The sequence below is a fragment of the Serinus canaria genome, chromosome 6 (assembly GCF_022539315.1).
Source record: "Serinus canaria isolate serCan28SL12 chromosome 6, serCan2020, whole genome shotgun sequence".
NCBI lineage: Eukaryota > Metazoa > Chordata > Aves > Passeriformes > Fringillidae > Serinus > Serinus canaria.
The window spans coordinates 6,910,995-6,932,155 of record NC_066320.1 but is presented as its reverse complement, the minus strand read 5'-3'; the positions used below and the strand labels follow the sequence as shown (position 1 = coordinate 6,932,155).

The following is a 21,161-nucleotide window of genomic DNA, read 5'->3' as shown; positions in this document are numbered from 1 at the left end:
AGTCAGAGAATACAATGACCATCATGAAATTTAAAAGATCCTGAGGAAGTTCAGAAGCAATACACTCCAAAATTTCCTACCAAAATTTTTGTCTGTGCAAGAATCAATAATAACCAGGAGGCTGAGAGCTCACTCACACAGGACAGTGTTTGAGGCTAGGACCATAGCAGGACCTTTAAAAAGATGAATTTGTGATATAATGCAAATATCCATCATTAAAGCATGGAGTGTTTTTACCTTGATTTCTTAAATAAATGTGTCTTCTGTGTTCATGCCACCTGCCTGCACATATCAAAACAAACATGCACAACTTCCTTTCCTCTCATCAGTACCTTGAAAATCTTGATGTTTATCTTTACCTGTGTTTAATAGATAGGGTGATATTGAAGAGTTTGGTACATTTTTTGATAGTTTGTGGCCATGCAGCAGAGAGACAGAGAGACTTTTCACCAATAAAAAAACATCGTCCTCACTCCTAAACCAACAGAGAATGTGCCACAACAGCTTCAGGTCAGAAATCCAAATTGGTTGAGGCTTACATTGGGTAGGAGCTATCTTTTGACAAAAGCAGTGATGAGAATCCTCTCCCTTCAGTTCCCAATCCAGCCACTGACTGATGGATATCTCTTATAAGTACATCCATTATTGATGTTATGGCACAGGCCAGAGTCAGGTCAGAGATGGGATCCCAGCCTGGATGGAGTGCTGCTCTGACTCTGGCTAGACTGTCTCTGTGTTTCTTCCAGGGTCTCTGGGTTAATGGGACCAGCTTCTTCAACTTACTACCATTTTCACCTTCCCACAGGAGCCATTTCAGATTAGAGTGAGCACTGCTGCCTTTTGCTGACTTGACCTTTCAGGAGCTCATGTGAGCAGTCCCAGACCAGGCTGCATGCATGGCTTGCTGGGAGCTTGGATCCCCCAGGCACTCTCCTTTTCTGAAGAAATGTTCCTGAAGGTGCTCTACCTCTGGCTTGATTTCATTCAGGAAGCCCTGGCTTTGTCTTTGTCACAAATAAAGACAGAAATTGTTAAATGAGGATGTCTAGATATGCATGGCAAACTCTCTCGTTCTTCTGCTAAATAAAAGTCAATCTATTTTCATCTGTTTTCAGAGATGGTCAACACAAGCAATAAGTGCTGAAATCAGTAAGAATTGTTTATCCTCAGCAGCTCTCAAAAGCAGGTGTGGGGGGGACAGCTCCAAATGAGATTTAGGGAAGGCAACTCTGGAAAACAATTTTGTTCAATGGGACAATGCTTTTCAGATATTGTTGTTCAATCCCTTTTTTTCTAAAAGCACATTTCTACTCCTTTGTTTGGAAATATAAGATGAAACATGAAATTCCACAGACAAGAACCAACAGCAGCTGAAATGAGGGAGATCCAACCCCTCTCCATCTCCCCAAGGGCAGGGCTGGCACCACACTCCCAGCTTTTATACCCTCCTGGTTTAACACGAAACCCCACAGAGAAAAGCCATCACCTTTGGGTCCCAGAAACCTCAGGGGGGAGGTAGGCTTAGGGACTGTTCCAGGGAAATCTCTACAGGAAACAATGGATGTACTTAGGGACAGAAGAAAGGGAAGGAGAAAAAACATAAAAAATATATTATCTGTAATCTAGCTATTTTTCTGTGAAGGGGGAGAAATCCATAATTTTACAGACCAAAATTCATCATGTAACTAGCAGAAACACAGGAAATGAAAACAAACAAGCGTGCAAGCAAAAAAAAGTCCCTCCATGATTTATTAGCTTCAGTTTAATCTTTACGTATCTGCCCCAGTCACACAGAAAGTGTGACTAAATTTAAATATTAAATAAAGCAAGGAAATATAAGCAAATAAAGGAAAGCAATATAAGAGAGGGAAATTCTTTAGATCGCTTTGAAATATTACTTTTCCTGTGGAGGTTATGGCAGCACTTAGAGATGGCTCAGATGATTACAACTTGGCCTGCTTTCAGAGTGTCCCCTGTCCCCACACCCCTCAGCAAACAGTTCACTGTCCACTGGGGTGTTTTAGATTATGAGCATTTTAGCAGTGTAAAACTCACCTAATACACAAACAAATCCATACATAATTTTCCTCCTGAAAAACGGCTTGTCTCCTTACTGCTGCAGAATCTTCCCCAAAAGCTTTTGAAACAATCAAAAGCATGCAAAGTAAAAATGCACAGAACACTAATATTGAAGTGGTTTAGACTAAAATAAGACAAAAACCATTTCATTTGCAAGAGTTCCTGGAGGGTTTGCCTTTCTAACTTTCTAACATCCTCCCTTGTTCTGCTGTCCGTAAAATAAAAAGAAAAATCAACATATACATCCTTATGATAATGATATATACAAAAGGCCATCTAAGGAGTTTCTGGAATTGATAACAAAGAAATGACGCTTTTGGTACTTGGCCTGTCTAAATAATGCATAGGGATTTTTCAAAATATTTCCTAATGATTTGTTTCTTCCTAACAAGGCTTGTGGTAAGTAAAGACCATGTGTCCTTAGAAAACAGACATGCTTGTGTTTGACAGGATCATCAGTATCAGAAATGAGCAATATTTTGACAGGAGGATCATCCAACACTGCAAATCATGCACTTAAATATGTGTGATGTGCACCCAGCATATATTCTCCCAAAAAAGGGATTTCACTGCTAAATAGTCACAGAGCATTTAAAGGCAGCTGCTTTATGCAATCCTTCCCATACAGGCAATAATATATTTAGATTACTGAAAACTCAATCCAAATATATGACAGAGAGCTTTGGACTTCTCACATACCACTTACAATTATTCTCTACGGTAACTAAACTCATCATTCTTGTTTAAAAATAAGGACATCTTTAAAGTGTTCACTTACTCTGCTAAAGCTGTCGTGTTGAAGGACTTATCCTGAATGCTGAAACAGAAACAAGAAAACATCAGATAAATCAGCAAGGCAGGCAGGCTCCCTGTATCCTCCTCAGTTGTAGGAACACATGCACAAACATGGCATTGTGAGGCACGTCTGTGTGCTCGCTCTGCATGCTCGGCTCTACCTTGGGCTGCTCTGCACATGCTCATAATCAAGAAAGCACAGGGATTAGTCCTCCAACACTCACAAAGCCCAGCCAGCAGCACCCAGGATTCAGGCAGGGGTGCAGGTAGACTGTGAAGCTCAGATCCTGATCTTTTATAGCTGTAACTATACAGTTAATAAAGGCTTAGGTTTGCAAACAAGTATTTGGCATTCTGTCCTTTTAATATTTGCTGTGTGTAATTGGCTCATCAAATGCAGGATTTTTTAACTTAAATGGGGTTGCCCAGGTAGCTGTCTAGAGGTTTTCTTGTTTAGTGGTCTCTTACATGCTCAGTTCTTGGCCAAACCACAAGGGATTCTATGAAAAAAAAAAATCTTTCAGAATGGACAGTTCAAGTAGGAAAAGGTTATTAAGCTAACAGCAAGAAGTAGATGAAACCATTTCTGTGAAAGGAATTGGCTGCTGTGCTCCTGCAACAAAATGTTTCTGACTTGATGTAATAAATTCAGCAGGGTCAGCTCAGGATATTGCAAACTGCTGGGTTTGAGGCAGCAATGGAATTCCCCCTCCAACAACACCCCTTAAATCCAGTGAACAACACTCTTAGATCATCCTGTAATCTTACAGTAGCAAAAATAAAAAAAAAATCCAACCAACAAAGAACCTCACTGCTACATAGCAGAGATGGGATTTTGTTGTTGTTGTTTGGGCTGAGGGAGAGAAAGCAAAGCAGACAACGCCTTGTGAGCACTCCTGTTTGTGACAAAGGCATCTCTGAGACGCCAGCATCAAGCCGAGCAGGGATAAAGAGAGGCACCTCCTCCTCCTCCTCCTCCCCGCAGCAGCAGCTTGTGCCTCTGCGTGGTGTTGACACACATTTCCCAGGCAGCAGTGGCAGCCAGGAATCACAGCCTGACAATTGCTTTCCTTTACCCTCAGCACTGACAATGCATCACACCTTCCCCCATCCCAGCCTGCCTACCCTCACACACACTGCCTGCTCTGCTCTTCTATTTGTACATATATACCAATGTGGATAATGGCATGAGTTACCTGGGGATCACAACATTACAGCCAGTCTGCAGGGACCTCTGCCCTGCAGAGAGGACATTTTGTGAGAGAAGGATGAGCAGAAAAACTAAATTTAATGCTTAGCAGTTGAATCCTGCTTTAAAACTGAAATTTCAAGTTTTTTCTCCTTCTGTTTCCAGTTCTATTGCTCTGACCATACAAATACAAAGTTCTTTATTGCTATTCTATTTGCAGGACAGCAGCTGAACAAAGATATTCTTCTAGATGTTGTGAGAAGTAAAAGCTTAATTTACATGCTCAATAAGTGGAGTGCCGTTAAAAATGTGTGATTTGATTTTTAAGGAATCTATTCCAGAATGCTTAAGTGAATGCATGACTCTTGATTTGGAATAATTAGGCTGGATTCTCAGCTAGCACTTCAAGTGTGTCATGGAGGAATCACTACATTTTATCACAAAATCCCACTGATAAGCATCACAGCTTGGCTAGAGTAGAAGTTAAAGGACTGGATACCTACACACACCCCACAAGAAGCTCTTGGAGGAGCTCTTGCAAACATGACTTCTCCATCTGTGGATGCACAAGTCAAGGTCTAATTCTCTGTGAATTCATTCCCTGGGTGAATGCACTGTGGTGCTTTGATGTTGTTCCTGGGAAGATAACAGGACTGAAGGTCCTTTTGTAAGGCAGAGGTGCTTTGGACTGAGGCCAAGTTTAAAGCATCATCACTTTCCTGTCGTTTCTCTGGACTTTGGTGCTGAGCAGCAATTGCTACATCTCCTTTAGGGAAGCACTTCACATTGCAGCTCACTCCCAAACTTGCACTAGTTTTAAAGATAACACTGATCAGTGGAAGTGCAGAGTCTCTTCCTGTAAGGTTGTGAAACCATTCAACAAAATGAAATTTCATGTAAAACAGGCATAATAATAACACATGCATATAAGTAAAGGCCAGACAAACTCAGGAGCCTGTTTCAGAGCAATGCCTCAGTCAGATAAATGGAGCCACTCTTCTCCTGGGGAATACAAGAGAGGAACTACAGTGGACTAACAGTAAGATTTCTTCTTTTACCACATGGAAGTAAATTGTCTTTAGGGAAAAAAAAACCCAGGTAAATAATTTCAACAGCAATGTTGGCTTGGGCCCTCTTGGCTGATGCCAGCTCCTTCTACCTCCTTCCCATCCACGTGCTGGGGGTGAGAGCAGAGCAGGCAAAGAGCCTCTGCCATCACAAAGGAGGGCCAAAGGTGCTTGAACCTGCATCTCTGCTTCCTTCTCAGTTCCAGGCATGAAGAATACCTAAAACTGCTGTTACCTCCTTATTTTCAATAGTGACATGCAAGCCAATTAGGTCCATAATGCTATAGGACATCACTCTTTGGCACACTGAAATTCTCAGTGCCAGATGTATTGGATCACCACATTCATATGGCATGCCAGGCTTCTCATTGTTCTGAAGTGTCACGGAAAATAAAGTACACCTATGTGTGAAGTAAGCTTTGAACTTCTCCACTGAATAACAGATAAACCTTATAAGGACTTTTTATCTTGAATTCATCAGAATATGTATTTCTCAAGTTCTGAAAATGAAGGTTTTTTAATCAGTTTTTCCTTTTTTCTTATGAACAGTTTCAGTGATTCATATTTTTGCAAATCCTATGTCTAGGAAAAGACACTTTCTCTGCAGAAAATCTTCCCATTTTATACCCAGTTTTGTTCTTACCCTCTTTTGCCAAGTGCTGCTCTAGCCAACATAAACATCACATGACAGCCCTTAGCTGACAACAAAAATGCCAGAGATCCCCAAAGCAAACATCTACATACATTTTGGAGATACCAAGACTCAGAAATATGTTGCTATTCACTTCTGGAAATTTGACTAATATATTGCCTATTTATGGCTGACAAATAGATTGACATAGAAATTCCATTCTTTATTTGGTTTGTACCATCAGGAGAATTACTGCTGGGTCAGGAAGGAGAATGAAACAGGAATCACAACATTCAGCTTGGTTTTGCATGCAACAGAGACACTTATTCAAAATAAATTATATGTTCATAAGCTCAACATTAGTTGGCAGTGAGTGCCTTAGAAAGGCAGTGTAAGTCTGCAAAAGAAGAGAGAGGTAGTGAGGCAAAAGTGGGCAGGAATAGTTCTGGCTTCAGCAGAACAGGAGAGAACAACAATCAAAATGTCAAAAAAAAAAAAAAAAAAAAAAGAAGGAGCAATAGTGAAACTCTCTAAGCTGCACTTGTCTAAAAAGTCACACACCCCCTCATAGCCAAATCCCTGCAGGCTTTGTGGATCTTTGGGTTCACCTGCAGAACAGAGCTTTTGCTTTGATTTCCTGAATTTGCTCATCTCACTAAATAATTGTTTTCTTTTCAGGATGTTTCTGACTCAGACAAATGATTAGGCCTTTCAACCCTAACTACAGAATAATGAAGAATTTGCACTGGGAAATAAACTGTATTTTAAAGGGGATCTTACACATTTACAAAGAGCTCTGAGCTCTCTAAGGTTCTGGGAAAGTTACTATTTTGCATGTAATATCTACTACCTAATGAAAAACTCAGCACGGCCTGTAGGGTGTGATCAGCATTTATTGCTAGACTATTTTCTTCATTATTATTTGTTATTCCACAGAGTCCAAAGTGCCTGTGGTGGAATTACTGCATCAGAGGCAATTATAATTTGCAGTGCAGTCAGGCCATACAAGGGAGCTGCCCTGGGCCCCCTGGAAGGATGTGGGAGGCACAGTGTGACACACACTGCAGGATGAGGAGCCCAGGGCAATACCCTCCAGCTCGGGGAAGAAGTTACTCATGTTCCACTACTCAAATAAAGGGAAACTTGGAATGATCTCCCTACTACTGTCTCTCTGGATGAAGTCAAGTCATCCCTGCCAGACCTGGCTGAGCTCAGAGACTCATAAAAATACTGAGCAAATTTGTTTTTCTTGGAGCACGTGTGCTCCTGCCAAGAAACAATACCCTGAAGTGCTCCAGCCATCCTCCACCTCCCTGCTGAGCTGTACCCACAAGGAGGTGCACTGAGTCCCACCTGTTGGCATGCACAGAGTTTGCTGCCACAAACACCTTCAGCTCCCCTGCTCTGAGGAACAGCTAAATTTGCTTCCTTGGCAGGTCACACTGCTACTTCTGAGGCCACACTTCTGACTTTTCTTTAGGTAGTAAAGCACTAACTCATTTCTGACTTTAGCAAGTCTGTTGTCTTCCCACACACAGGATTTTCTTGAGGGGTAAAGGCAGGAATCATTCTGCAGGAAAATGTTAGCATTGGGGATGGCTCCAGTGCCTTGCCCTTTCTTCAGAAGTGATCCTGCAGGATACTTCTGCTGTTTTCCAATCTCTAAGGCATAAACCAAGGAGCTGCCATGTGAGAGAGGAGTCACATGTTCTCTCCCGTAGCAATAAATACTGAGTGCTACATTCTGCAGCTCAAAATATTCGTGTGTTCACCGACTTGCTTTCTTGATGAGCAGCCTGCCTTTTTATGGACAAGATTCTCCAAGACATCAGCAAACATCTCAGGAGAAATTAAACTAAAATACAGCAGTTATGTGTAGGAGCTGGCTGGTGAGCACTTAGTCCAGCTTCTACATCTTTGACTTTCTCTGTGACCTAATTAGGACATCATCTGAGAAGGGAACCTGGGGGAAACAGCAGTCAGCTGATCTGGCTGTGTGTCTCAAAATGAACTGACAGACTCATGCCGGAAGAGACTCCAGCTGAGCATAGGTGTAGACACAGTTATCACAATCCAGCCCAGGGAAATTCCATAAGGTGCCTTTCTTTTGGGTTGGGTAAAACTTGGTGCACCTGCACAGACCTTCAGGGCATGAATATATTTTCTGAAGATATTTCAGTGTGCAATCAAACTGCACATAATTCCTGGCTCAAGCCTTTTAAGCAGTAGGCCCATGAACCCCATACACACTCCCATAGTACATACATTGAGGGGAGCACATCTACCCTGTAGCTCAAAAGGCACAGATCCCTGCTCTTTTAAAGGGAAAAATATCATGGAGCTACACAATTTTGTGCAGTTTGTGGACCACTACAGTCCCATAGCTTGATCACATTTCTGCAGCCCTGGTGCACATACCTGAGCAAGCATCAGCAGTGGCAGTGGGAGAGCTGCCACCAGCACAGGGAATTGCTGGAGCAGGGAGCTCCAGCAATTCCCTGCTCTGCTGGAAGGCCACACCACTCCTGGTGCCCTGCTCAAACAGCATCAGCTGATTGCATACAGGCCTCTGGTCTGAGGAAGAGTGCTAAGCTGGAAATACAAAACCATGCCTCCTATTTTATTATTAAACAAGTTATTTCATGGAGTCCCATCAGCTCTGCTGAAAATCTCTGTAGAGATGCCCAAGAGTCATCATCCAGCACTCTCAGGGCTGCATGATGAGCCCAGCTGTACCAGCCCAAGTGGTGCTACTGACTGAGCTCCTACTCAGCTGCAGTGATGCTCTGCAGATAATTTAATACCATCACAGATGACGAAACTGTTTCCAGCAGGTTTACACCATAGTCAATCTAGGCTCAACACAGCACTAATTCATAAGCAGTTTTTCCTCTCAATAGTGCAAGATGAGGAAAAATATATACATACGTTTAATTTTTATGTTCTTTCCAAACATCTATACACAGAATCATATCCCAAAGGCTTCAATATTTGGCTTTTTCACCTCTGCCTGTAGCAGTGCACTGACCTATGAGGTACTTTGCAGGTCTTGCTCAATCTCCTGCATGTAACTAGCAGACCAGTTCATACTACCTTTCAACACCTGTAGCTCTATCTTCCCAGCAGCAGAGAAGCCAGAATGATATAAAACAAAATCAATACCAATCTAGAGAACATGCATCAAAACCAACCTCAAGCCATTGCTGTCTAATTTCAGAGCTCATTCTCAGTGACATACAGAAGCACCTCTTTAATTAGCATTGTCCAAGAGTTCCATTATCAGCAATTATGTGTTTCCAGAGGGCACCTGGCCTTCCCCCCAAGCATCACCATGCACCATGTGACACTCCCTGATTAGTCCTACTGATATCTGAGGACAGGCCAGGTAACATCAAAAACAGATTTGCCATGAATCCTCTCATGCCTCTTTCTAGGTTGCAAAACCTGTGATTGGTTTTGTAAACTAAACCCTCCTACCACCAGCAGAAAACATCCACAGGCTGCTGTCAAAGGGCTGAGCAGCTGTACCAGGGGGCCATGCAAAGCTAATTACACCACCCAAGGCTGCTGCCCACAGTATTCATAGCCCAGTAGGACTGATCCCTGTGACCACATGTGCCTGAATTTTGAGTATGAAGACAGACTCTCCAAGCTCCTGAATATTTTCTTTCTCATGAGCTTACTTCCTATTTTCTATTTTTGTTGCACTGCAGGAAAATCTGATACAGACAGATTATGAACTATTAATGTATAAACTAACCCAGGACATGAAATTTAAAATTGCACCATTATGTGAAGATTAAGTCACTTAACAACTACTTTATGCTTTTAGATCACATTCAGAGAACTCTGAATATTCACTACTGTTTGTGTGACTGAAGTTGAGAAAGAGAATAGGAATAAATGCAGTTGTAAAAATATAACCTGTAACTAAAGTCTCCTGTGCCATAATAAATAACCAGAACTGCTTTTCTTTTGGAAACAAAAGGAAATACAGACAGTAATACATGTATGCTTAGCAGTGGATTTAGATTTACTCTGCATTACTCTGAATAAATGAAATGCCTGAAAACCTAAAGATAACATTGCTGCCTACATTAAAAACAGAGAAAAGCAAGAAGTGTCCATTTGCACACATCAGATACAACCGTGCAAGACATGGGATCCCTCAGAGAGCTTTTTAACCCCATTCACTGCAGTCAGTTTCTATACATATAAATCTTGTTACTCTTCTGCCAAGTGCTGATTATTTTCAGGGGCTAGTATGGTCAGAGAAGAAGCTGATGTCATTTAGTCAAAATTGATGTAATGTGTTTATCTATATGCTCCTTTCTGAACTTAGATCAATAAATACAAACCCAAGACAGATTCAGCTTCTCACAGGCCCATCTGGAGCCCATTCTGAGCCATGGAAAAAAAATCCTACAAAGAACTCCGTGTAGTCAACTTATTCCTGGCTGTCAATTCAGACATAATGTTTCTTCCCAGCCGTCTTAATCTCGTAGAAAGGAAAAGCTGTCCACATGTCAGAAAAGAAAAGAATGTGGTGGACAAAAGAAAGAAAGCTCACAGTGGGGAATACAATAGGAAGGCACAAGCAAAATCCAGACTAAATCCAGCAAATGTAAGCAAGCAGTCCCAATGTAAAACACAGTTATGGTGGGCAGCTGAGGGAGGTCTTCTGGGCATTAACTCATCCATTTTTGTAGGGGCTTATAAAGCTACAGTTGCTCAGTCTCATTTCTGCCATGAAAAGTCCATGGTAACAAATCCTACACTTTTTTTTCCAAGTTGTTTTCTGAATTACTATTCACTAAATGTGTAGCCAGTGACATTTGAAACCCACTGATTCAGGCCATTAACTTTTCTAATATAATGATCCATTGACATCAGAAACATCATAAACATCTCATCAGCTATACCATATTCCCTTGCACTTGTATTTCACTGAAATGCTGTGAATAAGCCACCAAACATTAGCAGCCACAGTCAGTGGTCAATTCCTGCTCAGCTTCCACCTTGCTGTTTTAATTTCTTCTGCTAGAAAATAGTCCTCCTCTGTTTGGCTTTTATTTCTATGCAGGCTCATGATCTGTGCCTGTGTTCCACCATGCACTATTTTAATTTACCAGCATAATCCACAGCTCCTCAGCACAGATATGTTTGTTCTTCCAAAGTCTGAGAATATTTTTAGCTTTCAATACATTTTGGGTTGCTTTGGTTTATTTGATTTGGTTTTTTGGTGTTTTTTTTTCCTAGTAATTGTTTCTTTTATATTGAGGGGAAGACAGAGGAAACTGTATTTCACCCAAATGTTCATTCTCAGCACAGTGTCTTGCAACACAATAAAACAGCCAGGACTGGTCACAACACTCTATAGAAAATAAATAATACAATCCTGTTACATAATATTCAACTTCATGGCATCAAATCAGAACCCTGCAGAAAATATAAGAAAATGGCACATGTCATAAAGCATAAATGTCTTATACACATATTCAAATTTATTTTCTCATTAAAAGAGAAGACTTAGAAGGATTTTCTTTTGCACAGTGGTACTTTGGGGAAGAGAAGATCCTGTGGTAGTCACTGGAACAAGGACCCAATTTCTTTACAAAACTGAGGAAATATCCACATAACCACACACCATCTGTGCTCTTGCCTTTTTATTTTCCTGCTGCATTCCTCCTGCTTAATGTGTGTGTGTGTTTATCTTGTGGGCTGGCTTGGCTGCCTGGCTCAGGGGTGTCCTGAGGTAGCGCTGAGCACAAGCCTGTGTGCAGACATTCCCTGTGCCAGGGCCACCAGGACATCTCCTCTCCTTAGGGAATGAGTCTGTTGCCCCAGACACCAGGATCTGAGCCCTGGCATAGCCAGGCCATTGGTGATTTACCATCTATGGTACCACAAAGAGGTTCTAACAACAGCCAATTACCTTCATGGGTATAAGCTTAGCACTTGTTTCCAACTCCTACGAGGAGATGCTCTTCCAAGGACCAGGACAAACCTCACTGAACAAGACTTCACAGAAGAGCTTCCTTCTCCTGGACAGGGATCTCCACAATCAGCTCTCTGAAGTGCTGTAGGGCACAGAGGGCAGCATTCAGCCCTTCAGTTGTGCATTCCTTATTCTCCTTATTCAGTGCATAATTTGTTTGAATATGTTCTCATCCCACATTTATGACAGATTTTAAGGTTCAAAAAGAATCTAAAAGCAGTAATTTTCTCTGGGAAGACCTTGTGCCACTTTACAATAGCTGCTGACACTGAACAAATGACCTCCTTCACATAAATTTGGTCCCAATGCAAACTATTTGTGGCTTGGATATTTTCTGTATGGATCTGCTGAAAGGGAGCAGAACCATGTGGGAAAGAAACTGATGCAGAATGCAGCTTTACCACCTTGCTATCTATTGCAGAAGGGCAGTGTACATTTCTTCTCCCTTTTGAAGCATTTAAATCTTTTGTTGCAAAGCACATCGAGTGTTCTTAATGACATGATCACATTTTCTATCTTAAGTCCTCTGACCCTTTGATAAACTAGAGAAAACTGGTTTTAGTTTTACACTACTCAGAGAGTTGTAAATATAGGAAAGACATTTTCATTCTAATTTTAATGATATTTTCCGTCTAGCAGTTCTGCAGCATCAATCAGAAAGATACCAATCACAGAAAAATGTTCTATTTCTAGGTGAGCTATCCATTTTTAGAGAGAATTAGAGTCTTTATAAAATATTTCAGAAGCAGAGTCAGTGAAAAACAATAACTAAGGCTTTAAAACCTGACTGTAACATATTTCCTTTTTTTTTTAAGACTATGAGGAAAGGACATCTTGCCTTTATATTAACAAAAATGCTGACAGTACTTATTAAAAAAATGCAATGAATACTGTAGTCTAAATGTAGGCATATTCAGGAATATTCAGAGCTACAGCATCTTCCCTTTCTTTGCTGAAGCTTGAAGAAGTGCATCCTACACTTTCTAACCCAAATCCAGGCTCTCAAACCCACATTTAAGCACCTACACATTTTCAGACTATTTTTAGGTAGCCACCAAGCTGAAAGCCGTTGGCCAGTACACACACTGCTAATTCGGTGTCTGGGATGATGGTTGTAAAGGCTCTGGGATTATGCCTAACACTACAGCTGTGTTGATGCATGCTCTCTACAAATATAGAAAAAAAATCCTCCAACACACCCAAACTCAGCTCCAACAGTTATTAAGGCACCAACCCAGTTACCATCTCAGGGCATATTTGTTCTTCTCTCCCACCCCCTCATTTTTCCTTTGCCTCACAGATCTTGTCAGCTCTCATTAACTACCCCAAAGTTCCCACCTCAGCCCCTGTGGCTGCACAGGGATAATGCCAGCCAGGATAACTCTGAGTATTTCCTACCAGCCCCACAGAGGTGGTGCTTGCCATGAGTTGGTAGTGAGGGCACTTGCTCTCTTTTCTCTCCCCTCATCACAACACTTGGCAGATTTTACATCACTTGTATCATGCAACCAACCACTTGAGTGTTTTGAGAGAATGGGCTGAAAAATAACTTTATAAGCTGCCCAATGGGTAAATGTGTTCAGGCAGAGCAGGGAAAAGCCATTCTCCAAAGCAGTACAGTTCTTACCACAGCATTACTCATAGCTGCGTGGAGAAACAGGAAAACCTGATCATCTATAGCCACCAAAAAGTGAGCATGACTCAATTGGAGTGACTCACAGTTCTGACTAACCTGTTTAACAGCTCTTTTTAAAAAGAACCACTTTTGAAATAATTCCTGTGTGTTCTTCCTCAATTGCCTTCCACTGCACAGTTTTAAAGTGATTGCCAAAGCACAATCACAGTACAGATCTAAGCAAACCACAATGATGCATAAATGTATCTTAAAGCCTTAAATAAAACACCTAGTTAATAAGTGTTAGGCAGATGTATTTGTCTAGAACCTAGCAGATTATTTCTTAGTCAAACACAAGCCAAATCCAGCTGAATGCCAGGCTGGCAGGATGGAGGGTTGAGTCATGCTCTGCCAAGTGCCTGTATCCAGCCTGCAGGTGCACTGCACTCCTCACATTCCTGCTCTGTGCAGTGAATTTTCAGCAAAATAAAAAAGTAGCTGAATCCTCTCCCAGCTGGATTCAGGAACAGCAATGCTTTCAAGGAGAACTTGAGGAACAATCACCTCCCAGCATAAAGCAGTTTGCATTTTTAAATCAATAGGGATATTGTTAAAGAGATAGAGGTTTAGAGCTCATTATTAGCCCACTCTTCAATACAGAGTAAATATTCCTCCTTATACACCATTACAATGAATCCTCACTATCGAAACTGTTTATAAAATCTACTACTCTTTCAATCTGTAATCCAGAGTAGACAAATTAATTTATTAATAACTCATTCTTATAAATAGTCATATGTCAAACAGCAAACAGACAGGAGAAAAGTAACCAAACGAAACCCATTCTCCAAGGTCATCATCAAATACAGGGGTTTTCTAAATTCACCAGTTACCACAAAGTGTCCTTTCAGCCTCTGCAGCAGATGAGGCCCATATCTACTCAAAGGAGCCAGAACTAACAAAAAAGGCTGGGAAATCAGCTGAAGAGACATGCAGAAATTGCCCCTTATATGGTGCTGTAATTCATCTGGTATTCTACTCTGTCTCTTGGAGAGTCTGCAGAGATACCACATTTCAAAATTACACTTAACATCTAAAACTACACATGCAATAAATCATCCATGTAACATTCCTCAAGAGTCACTAAGCAGCTTTATCTGACATTGCCACTAATGGAAAAGAGGATTAATGGGCTTTGCTATTATTTACTACCCTCCCCTTGACTATAGAAAATCCAGTTGTTTTCCCCAAGTTGTTGCTGAATGCCTTGACCCAAATCCCTATTTACAGCCTTAGGTAACAACAAACAGAAATGCTGTCATTTCAAGGGTTACACAGTAACCAAGGATGGATTAAATTTAATCCATACTGAAAGTACAATTTGATTGATGCATGGATTGATTGACAAGTGCTGAAGACCAGTCAAGCATCTCTTTCTGCTGTCTGGAAGAAAGCTTCCATGCCATTTTTTTCAGAAAATATTTACTTATGTGTGCTGATGAACTCCTGGTTTTCCACTGTCCTCATCATCCTCACTCCCCTGCTTGTGCAGTGTATACTTTTAAACAGATCTGGAACTTTTCCACACTCAAAAGTATGATTAAGTGATTACAAGTAATGCAGCAGTCATTGTAATAAACCATTTAATCCACCTTTAGGGTTTCATCTGATGCATCAAAGCTGCAGAGCCTCTGTATATAACAAATATTTCAATGCACAAACATTCAAATACATTTGATTCACAGCAATATAAGATCATAAAGCCTCAGTTTATTTTTAAGAGGTGGTCATTTCATTTCCTTGGAAAAATTACACTTTGCATAAACTGTATGATGCAACTCTGCATTCATTAATATTTCATTTGTTGGCAGAAGCCAGCTCCAATTTTCAAAATCCATTATGAATGTAGGGAATGATGCCCATGAAAGAGTGAGTCACAACACTGCTGCCACTTGAAAAAAGTCATCATCATCAACATTTTTCATAATGTCTTCTGATCTGTGCAAAAAATAACTTTCCACTTAAATAGGAAAAGTTTGACAAAAGTAGAAGCATATATTTCAGATATAAACTCAAAAATAATGACCTTTTCTGATATTTTTAAAAGTAGTCTTAACAAAATGAAAAATTTATTATCTGCAGCAATCTGCTTTCCCAAAGTGCACAACCAGAATAACACCAGGACAAGTTCACTCCCATGGCAGTGAAATTACACACATAACATTATGTACCCACATACAAAAGAATTATTATGAATTTCAGAGAGATAATGAGGAATTCCTGAAGACCTCAGCCAGCTGCCCAGACAGGTTTTTATTACCTGGCTGCATTGCAACAGTCTTCAAAACCTGCAAAGGAAAGGTTCCAGCAGCTACCCTTGCTGTTAACTCTTGATCTCTGTCATACAGAGAGTTACAGAGGAATTCACCACCAGCAGCGCAGCTCCCCTGCTCCCAAAGCTCAGGCATGAAATGTGCACAGAATATCCAGCAGCACTCAGCCCCAGCCCTCACCCAGGCATTTCCCTGGAAAGACATTTGTGTTTTACATGGGGGACTCCTCCCCATGGAGCTCCCAGGAGATGCAGAGCTAGATTTGCCTTCTGCAGCAGAAAGTTCTGCTGGGCTGCACAGACACCCCACATTTGCCTTGCTATCTCCTGCACGGTCATGTTTTCTTCACTGCCTCATCTCCCACCTGCAAAGCTGCTTGTCTCCTCAGGCTCTCAGGAGCACAAATCATACAAGTTGTTACTTAAGGTGTCCCCTCTGCAATTAAAGATTTTAAGGAAATAGCCTCAAAACTTCTCATCTATAAGCAGACTGCCTCGCTCTTCGGCAAATCAAAAGGAGATGAGCAGCATGTCTGCTTCCAACCTAGGCTCATTGCCAACATTTTAAATTGTCACTGTAGCATTGATACAGAAAACACAACCCATTTCTTGGTACAGAACAGCCATCTATGCCATGAAACACCCTAGAAATCTGAAAAATCACATAATTCCCATAAGTCAAGCCACCATCCAGACATCCAGACATCCATGATTCTATATAAGGTTCCACAGTGTGCAGTTTTCAGAATATAATTTTTGCTGCTGCTTAGGTCAACAAGACCTCAGAATTCACCCAGTTGTAATATTAGAAACAACCACACAACTATGAGTATCTGAAAACCTGTCATTAATCTACTAAACCATCTATGTAAATCCATTTCAGATACCAGCACTTGCATAATTAAGTGCCTTTCATTACTCACACAAACATAAATTAAAAACATTTCAGCACCATTTGAATCCAACTTCATATGGAGCTACTTTGAATTGCTTCTAGCATGACTTTGCTAAATCCCTAGACATTGAATATGAGTATGAATATTTTTTTACAATTGCTATTCAGAGTAAGATCAAAACTGGAAACGAGTAGAGTCATAAATGAAGGGATGAAAAAAAGTGGTGTTGCTTTTTTAAAAATCAATCTAAGAAAATTGAAGGGGACAGAAGGAAGGTGATTGCCTGGCAGGGACATGCTGATGCTCACTGGTTTGTCAACACCAGGTCAGTAACCTGCTAAAACCCTCTTTGTTCCACACACCATGCATGTTAACAAGCCTTTTGACTTGGGGAATCAGAGCCAGGCTAAGCACAAGATAAAAATAGAAGAAGCAGCACTGCTCTTGCATCTGAAAAAATAACTAGAAGTTAATGAATTTTTGAGTGTGAGCAGAAATTAAACCCATTTAAATATCACAAAGAGCACAAGTACCTCAGGTCATAGTTGGCAAGAAGGCTGACAGAAACTGAATTGGTCAAGTGAGCTGGGAAGAGGCACTGAAATAAAACAGAGGAGAGGGTGTTGAACTTGAAAAAGAAAAGACAGAGAAGTGAAAAGATTGAATCTTGATAAGTTTCCCATAAGCACAGAATGAATTAATTATGATAACAGAAATATTAGACAAGAATAAAAAGTACTGATAAGAGCCAAAGTAATTTATATTTCCAGTATTTATGGAGACACAGAAATCTGGTTTTTTTTCCCTCCAAAACCTGTAATAAAGTCCTGCAAACCAAACTGTTTAGATGAAACTTCTTGTGAGTGACCCATTCTACTGAGCAGTGTAAAGACACTACCATGCTTGACATCTTTTCCAGCTATAGCTAAAAATAGTCTGCCAGATCTCTGAAAATTTGCAAACCTAATTATTCCAAGGCAGAAGTTTGGACTGGTAAATATGCTTGATTTGTTCTGCATTCCATTCAAAAAAAAAATCAGGGATGTTACACCATCTTTTTCATTGAATTGATGCTTGAAAACAAAAAAGCCATCTGGAAATTCCAGCTATGGAGCCAAGCCCAGGGACTGCTCTTTAACCTCAGCACCCCAGAGAGTGAGAACTCAAAGCCCAGGAAATAGACACACAGAGAGCAACATATGCAAACAGGAAAACACAATCTGCATTTGTCCTTTCTTTACATATTCATCAAACTGCATTTCTGTATCTACAAATGTTCAGTTTGTGGCGTAATTATTAATTCCATTCTTATATGCATCAAATCATTATAAAACTAATGCCAGTTGTATGGAAAACTGACTTTTTTTGAGTGTATCAGTTTTGATTTTCTGGTAGTTTGCTGGTATTCTAGGGTAGAGAATATTCTATGGAGTACAGTTTATAACAACCTCTGTGAGTCTGAAACAATTAGAAATAGTTACAACACTGACTGGTATGAATTCAAATTAAACTTAAAATTATCATAAAATTAAAAACTTTTTTTTTGTACCCATTTTCCTTTCTGGATGTGATCAAAACCAGTTTGACTTCGAAAAAGAAGTCATTTTCTAACAGAATTGAATGAAGATTTTTCATGTGCAACTATCTCAGATGGGTCTAAGATGCATACTGTGATTTACATCAGCCACAGAGAGATTTTTATTTGAATTCATTCTCTCCTATTGCCAGCTCTAATTTGCAGATGTTGTAGGCTTTCAGCCTAAAACAGAAGCAGAAATTCTGGCATGTTCAATGTTTGGAAAAAAATTCATATCTGCAATGATAGAGGCTAAATAGATAAGACAGATGGGCAGATGAAACCAAGGGACAGAAATAAATTATGTTTAATGTTACCTGCTGAAGAGAAAACCTTGCATGGGTTTCTAGAGCTAAACCAAAACCACACTTTTCAGAACTCCATCACTTAGTCATAAGTGACAAACTGATGCAAAAAGAAGTGAAAAGTACCAACACAGTACCTATTTTTATCCAAAATAAAACATTTCCCTTTGCAGATTTTTTTTTTAAAGAGAAAAAATTCTAAATAGTCCACGCAGGGATTTACAAGGAAAAAGTAAGAAAAGAGATGCTTACCCTCTCCCTTTATTTTCAGCCCCTCAACATCCTACCATCCCCATAACTAATGCACAAATCATACCAGGAGCCACAGCTCGATCTGTCTGTCCTGGAGTGTGAATATGAACTTCAGCTGTTCATTCCAAAGAGTCTGCCCCAAACTCTGGGCTACAGAGATCTAATCACTCCTGACTTCTCCTGTTAAACTGCTCCAGGTTGTACCATAATTCAACACAAGGGAGGATTAGGCCTCTACATGCATCTTTTGGTTTAGTGACACCCAATAGCGCTCATGAATCCCATTCTCCAAACCTAAACACTACAGAAATGCTTCCATATCTTAGAAGAGAAAAATTACCTGGGCAGCTGGGGACTGATCTTTTCACCAAATGCAATCTGCATAAAGCTGCACTTTTCAGTCAGTCTCTCATTCTTTTTACAAGGCACTGTCAAGCTCTAAGACACACATTGCTGAACAGAAACACATCCAAGTCATCCTCTGGCTGGAAATGCCCCAGAACTGAGAGGGTTGTTCAGGAGCTCTGGTGCTGTTCTGCTTCCTGAAGGCATCCTGACATACAAGTGTGTTCAATAAGCGTGTTCATCACTCATGGGGGGGAAAAGTCATGCCCTGAGCTCCTGTCCTAGTCTTACCACACCACTGAAACAAGTAGATATTCCTCTGGAGGACGAGGGAAAGGTGTGTCAACCTTTATCCACAAAACTTTTTCAGACAAAATGAAAAGCCCACTACCATTCAACACACAAAGCAGCCAATGCCCTCTGTCTGCAGGTTATTAAACAGATATTTATAAAGTGTTTTGCACAAAAATCCTAGATTATGATTTTCATTTGAGAGAAATTCTTTATTTAGGGCAGTGACATAGAAAGAAGTAATAAGTCCAGGTTACCAGTGGAATTGTATTGCTTTTAGTCTGTTCATTGCGTAGGCTGACAAGAGGATGCCACATAAACAGCTATGAATATAGATGCATACAGTTTTTCTAATATTCACCATTAAAAGCACCAAAGATTTAAAACTGGCACCAGAACTCAGTGGCACTAAGTTTAATATTGTTACTGTTTGCGAAAACTTTCAGGACCAACATCATTTTACAGTATTCATTAGAATTCTAATGGAACTCAGTAGCATTGAATAATAAGTGTGCATAAAGATACTTTAAGGTCAACTCCAGCATACATCAATGAATAGAAAGGTCATAAAGTGAGAACCAGATGGGATGGAAGTTTAGTTTTGACTGACATAAGTCAGAAGTGTTGGTGAATAGTTTATTCCCAGGGAGTTAAACAAATCAGATGTTCTTCCTACCTGGTGTACCATGTGCATTTTCACTCAATATTTCACATAGGAGAGATGAATCATGTCTCTTGATCTTCCCTCATAGAAAACCTCGACTCACCTTCCCAGCCCCTACTAAAACCTTAGCGCTCCTGTAAGCCACAAGCACTGAGGAACACAAAACTGATTGGCTTATTAACAGATATAAATATTTTCAAGGCAGTATTTGTTTAAAATAATGAAGCCATAAGCAGCATGACCTGAAAACACTCCAAGTTACAGCAAGCTGTGCCCAGTACACCTGCAGAGAGCTGTGGCATGGCAGCTGATGCAGCTCTGTGCATTAGGAACTACATCCCACATGCAATGTGTGCATCACATCTCACAGAAGCAGAGCAAGGCTGCTGCCAAGCCCCTCAGCCCCAGCACCCTCCAGGCTGCCAGGTGCTGCAATGCAGACTTGTTCTGCCTGTCTAGATGCTCTGTGGGAAATTGATCCTGCTTATTTATGACCAACTACACCATCAGAGCATCAGGAGCTGCTTCCTCAAGTCCTAGTGATGGGCTCCATTAATTTTATTGAAACATAAACTTCACATTAGAGTTTTGATCTCTCATTTTGACAAAGACATTAATTCCCAGACAGAAAATTTTCATGAAGCCCACATTATTTCCTGCTAGGATACTCTATATATTCTCTATTTCAAATTACAGAGAGCCTCCATACATTCTAATGATATATTATGCCCTGTAATACCTTTACGTACAGTATGCAGTCCCAGAGTCCCTAAATTATTCATCATGATGTGCTTCAGAAGCAGAATTTGTTCATATCTCTTTAGGTAGTTGGAAGCACTGTAGCTCTATTTAACCCATTCCATACACTAGCAGAGCTCATTTGGTTAATGATAAGCAAAACAAATAAGTCTTTTATTTTGGTCCTCACATTTACATCTTAAATTAATCTAAGAGATCCAAATCACCCTATTTTACTTTCAGTTCAGGTCTTACAAATATGGACATCACAAAAGCTGAGGAGCTATGACATGAATAAAGGCAATTTGAAGCTGAAGATCAAAGAGAGAAATTAGCTAAGTGCTGGAGTAAATCCTTCAGGGATGTTGCTCACTCTGCGTCCCTGATA

The 21,161-nt window shown here is 40.4% G+C and overlaps 1 protein-coding gene across 1 annotated transcript in view; it reads right to left on the bottom strand.

Annotated features, from left to right (window-relative positions):
* FAM13C (family with sequence similarity 13 member C) overlaps positions 1-21,161 on the bottom strand; it is a 117,730-nt gene that overhangs the window by 41,873 nt on the left and 54,696 nt on the right. The window contains exon 7 of the mRNA XM_018911060.3: positions 2,858-2,896. Within this exon, the coding sequence (XP_018766605.3) occupies positions 2,858-2,896 (39 nt within the window). The remainder of the gene's footprint in view (positions 1-2,857; positions 2,897-21,161) is intronic.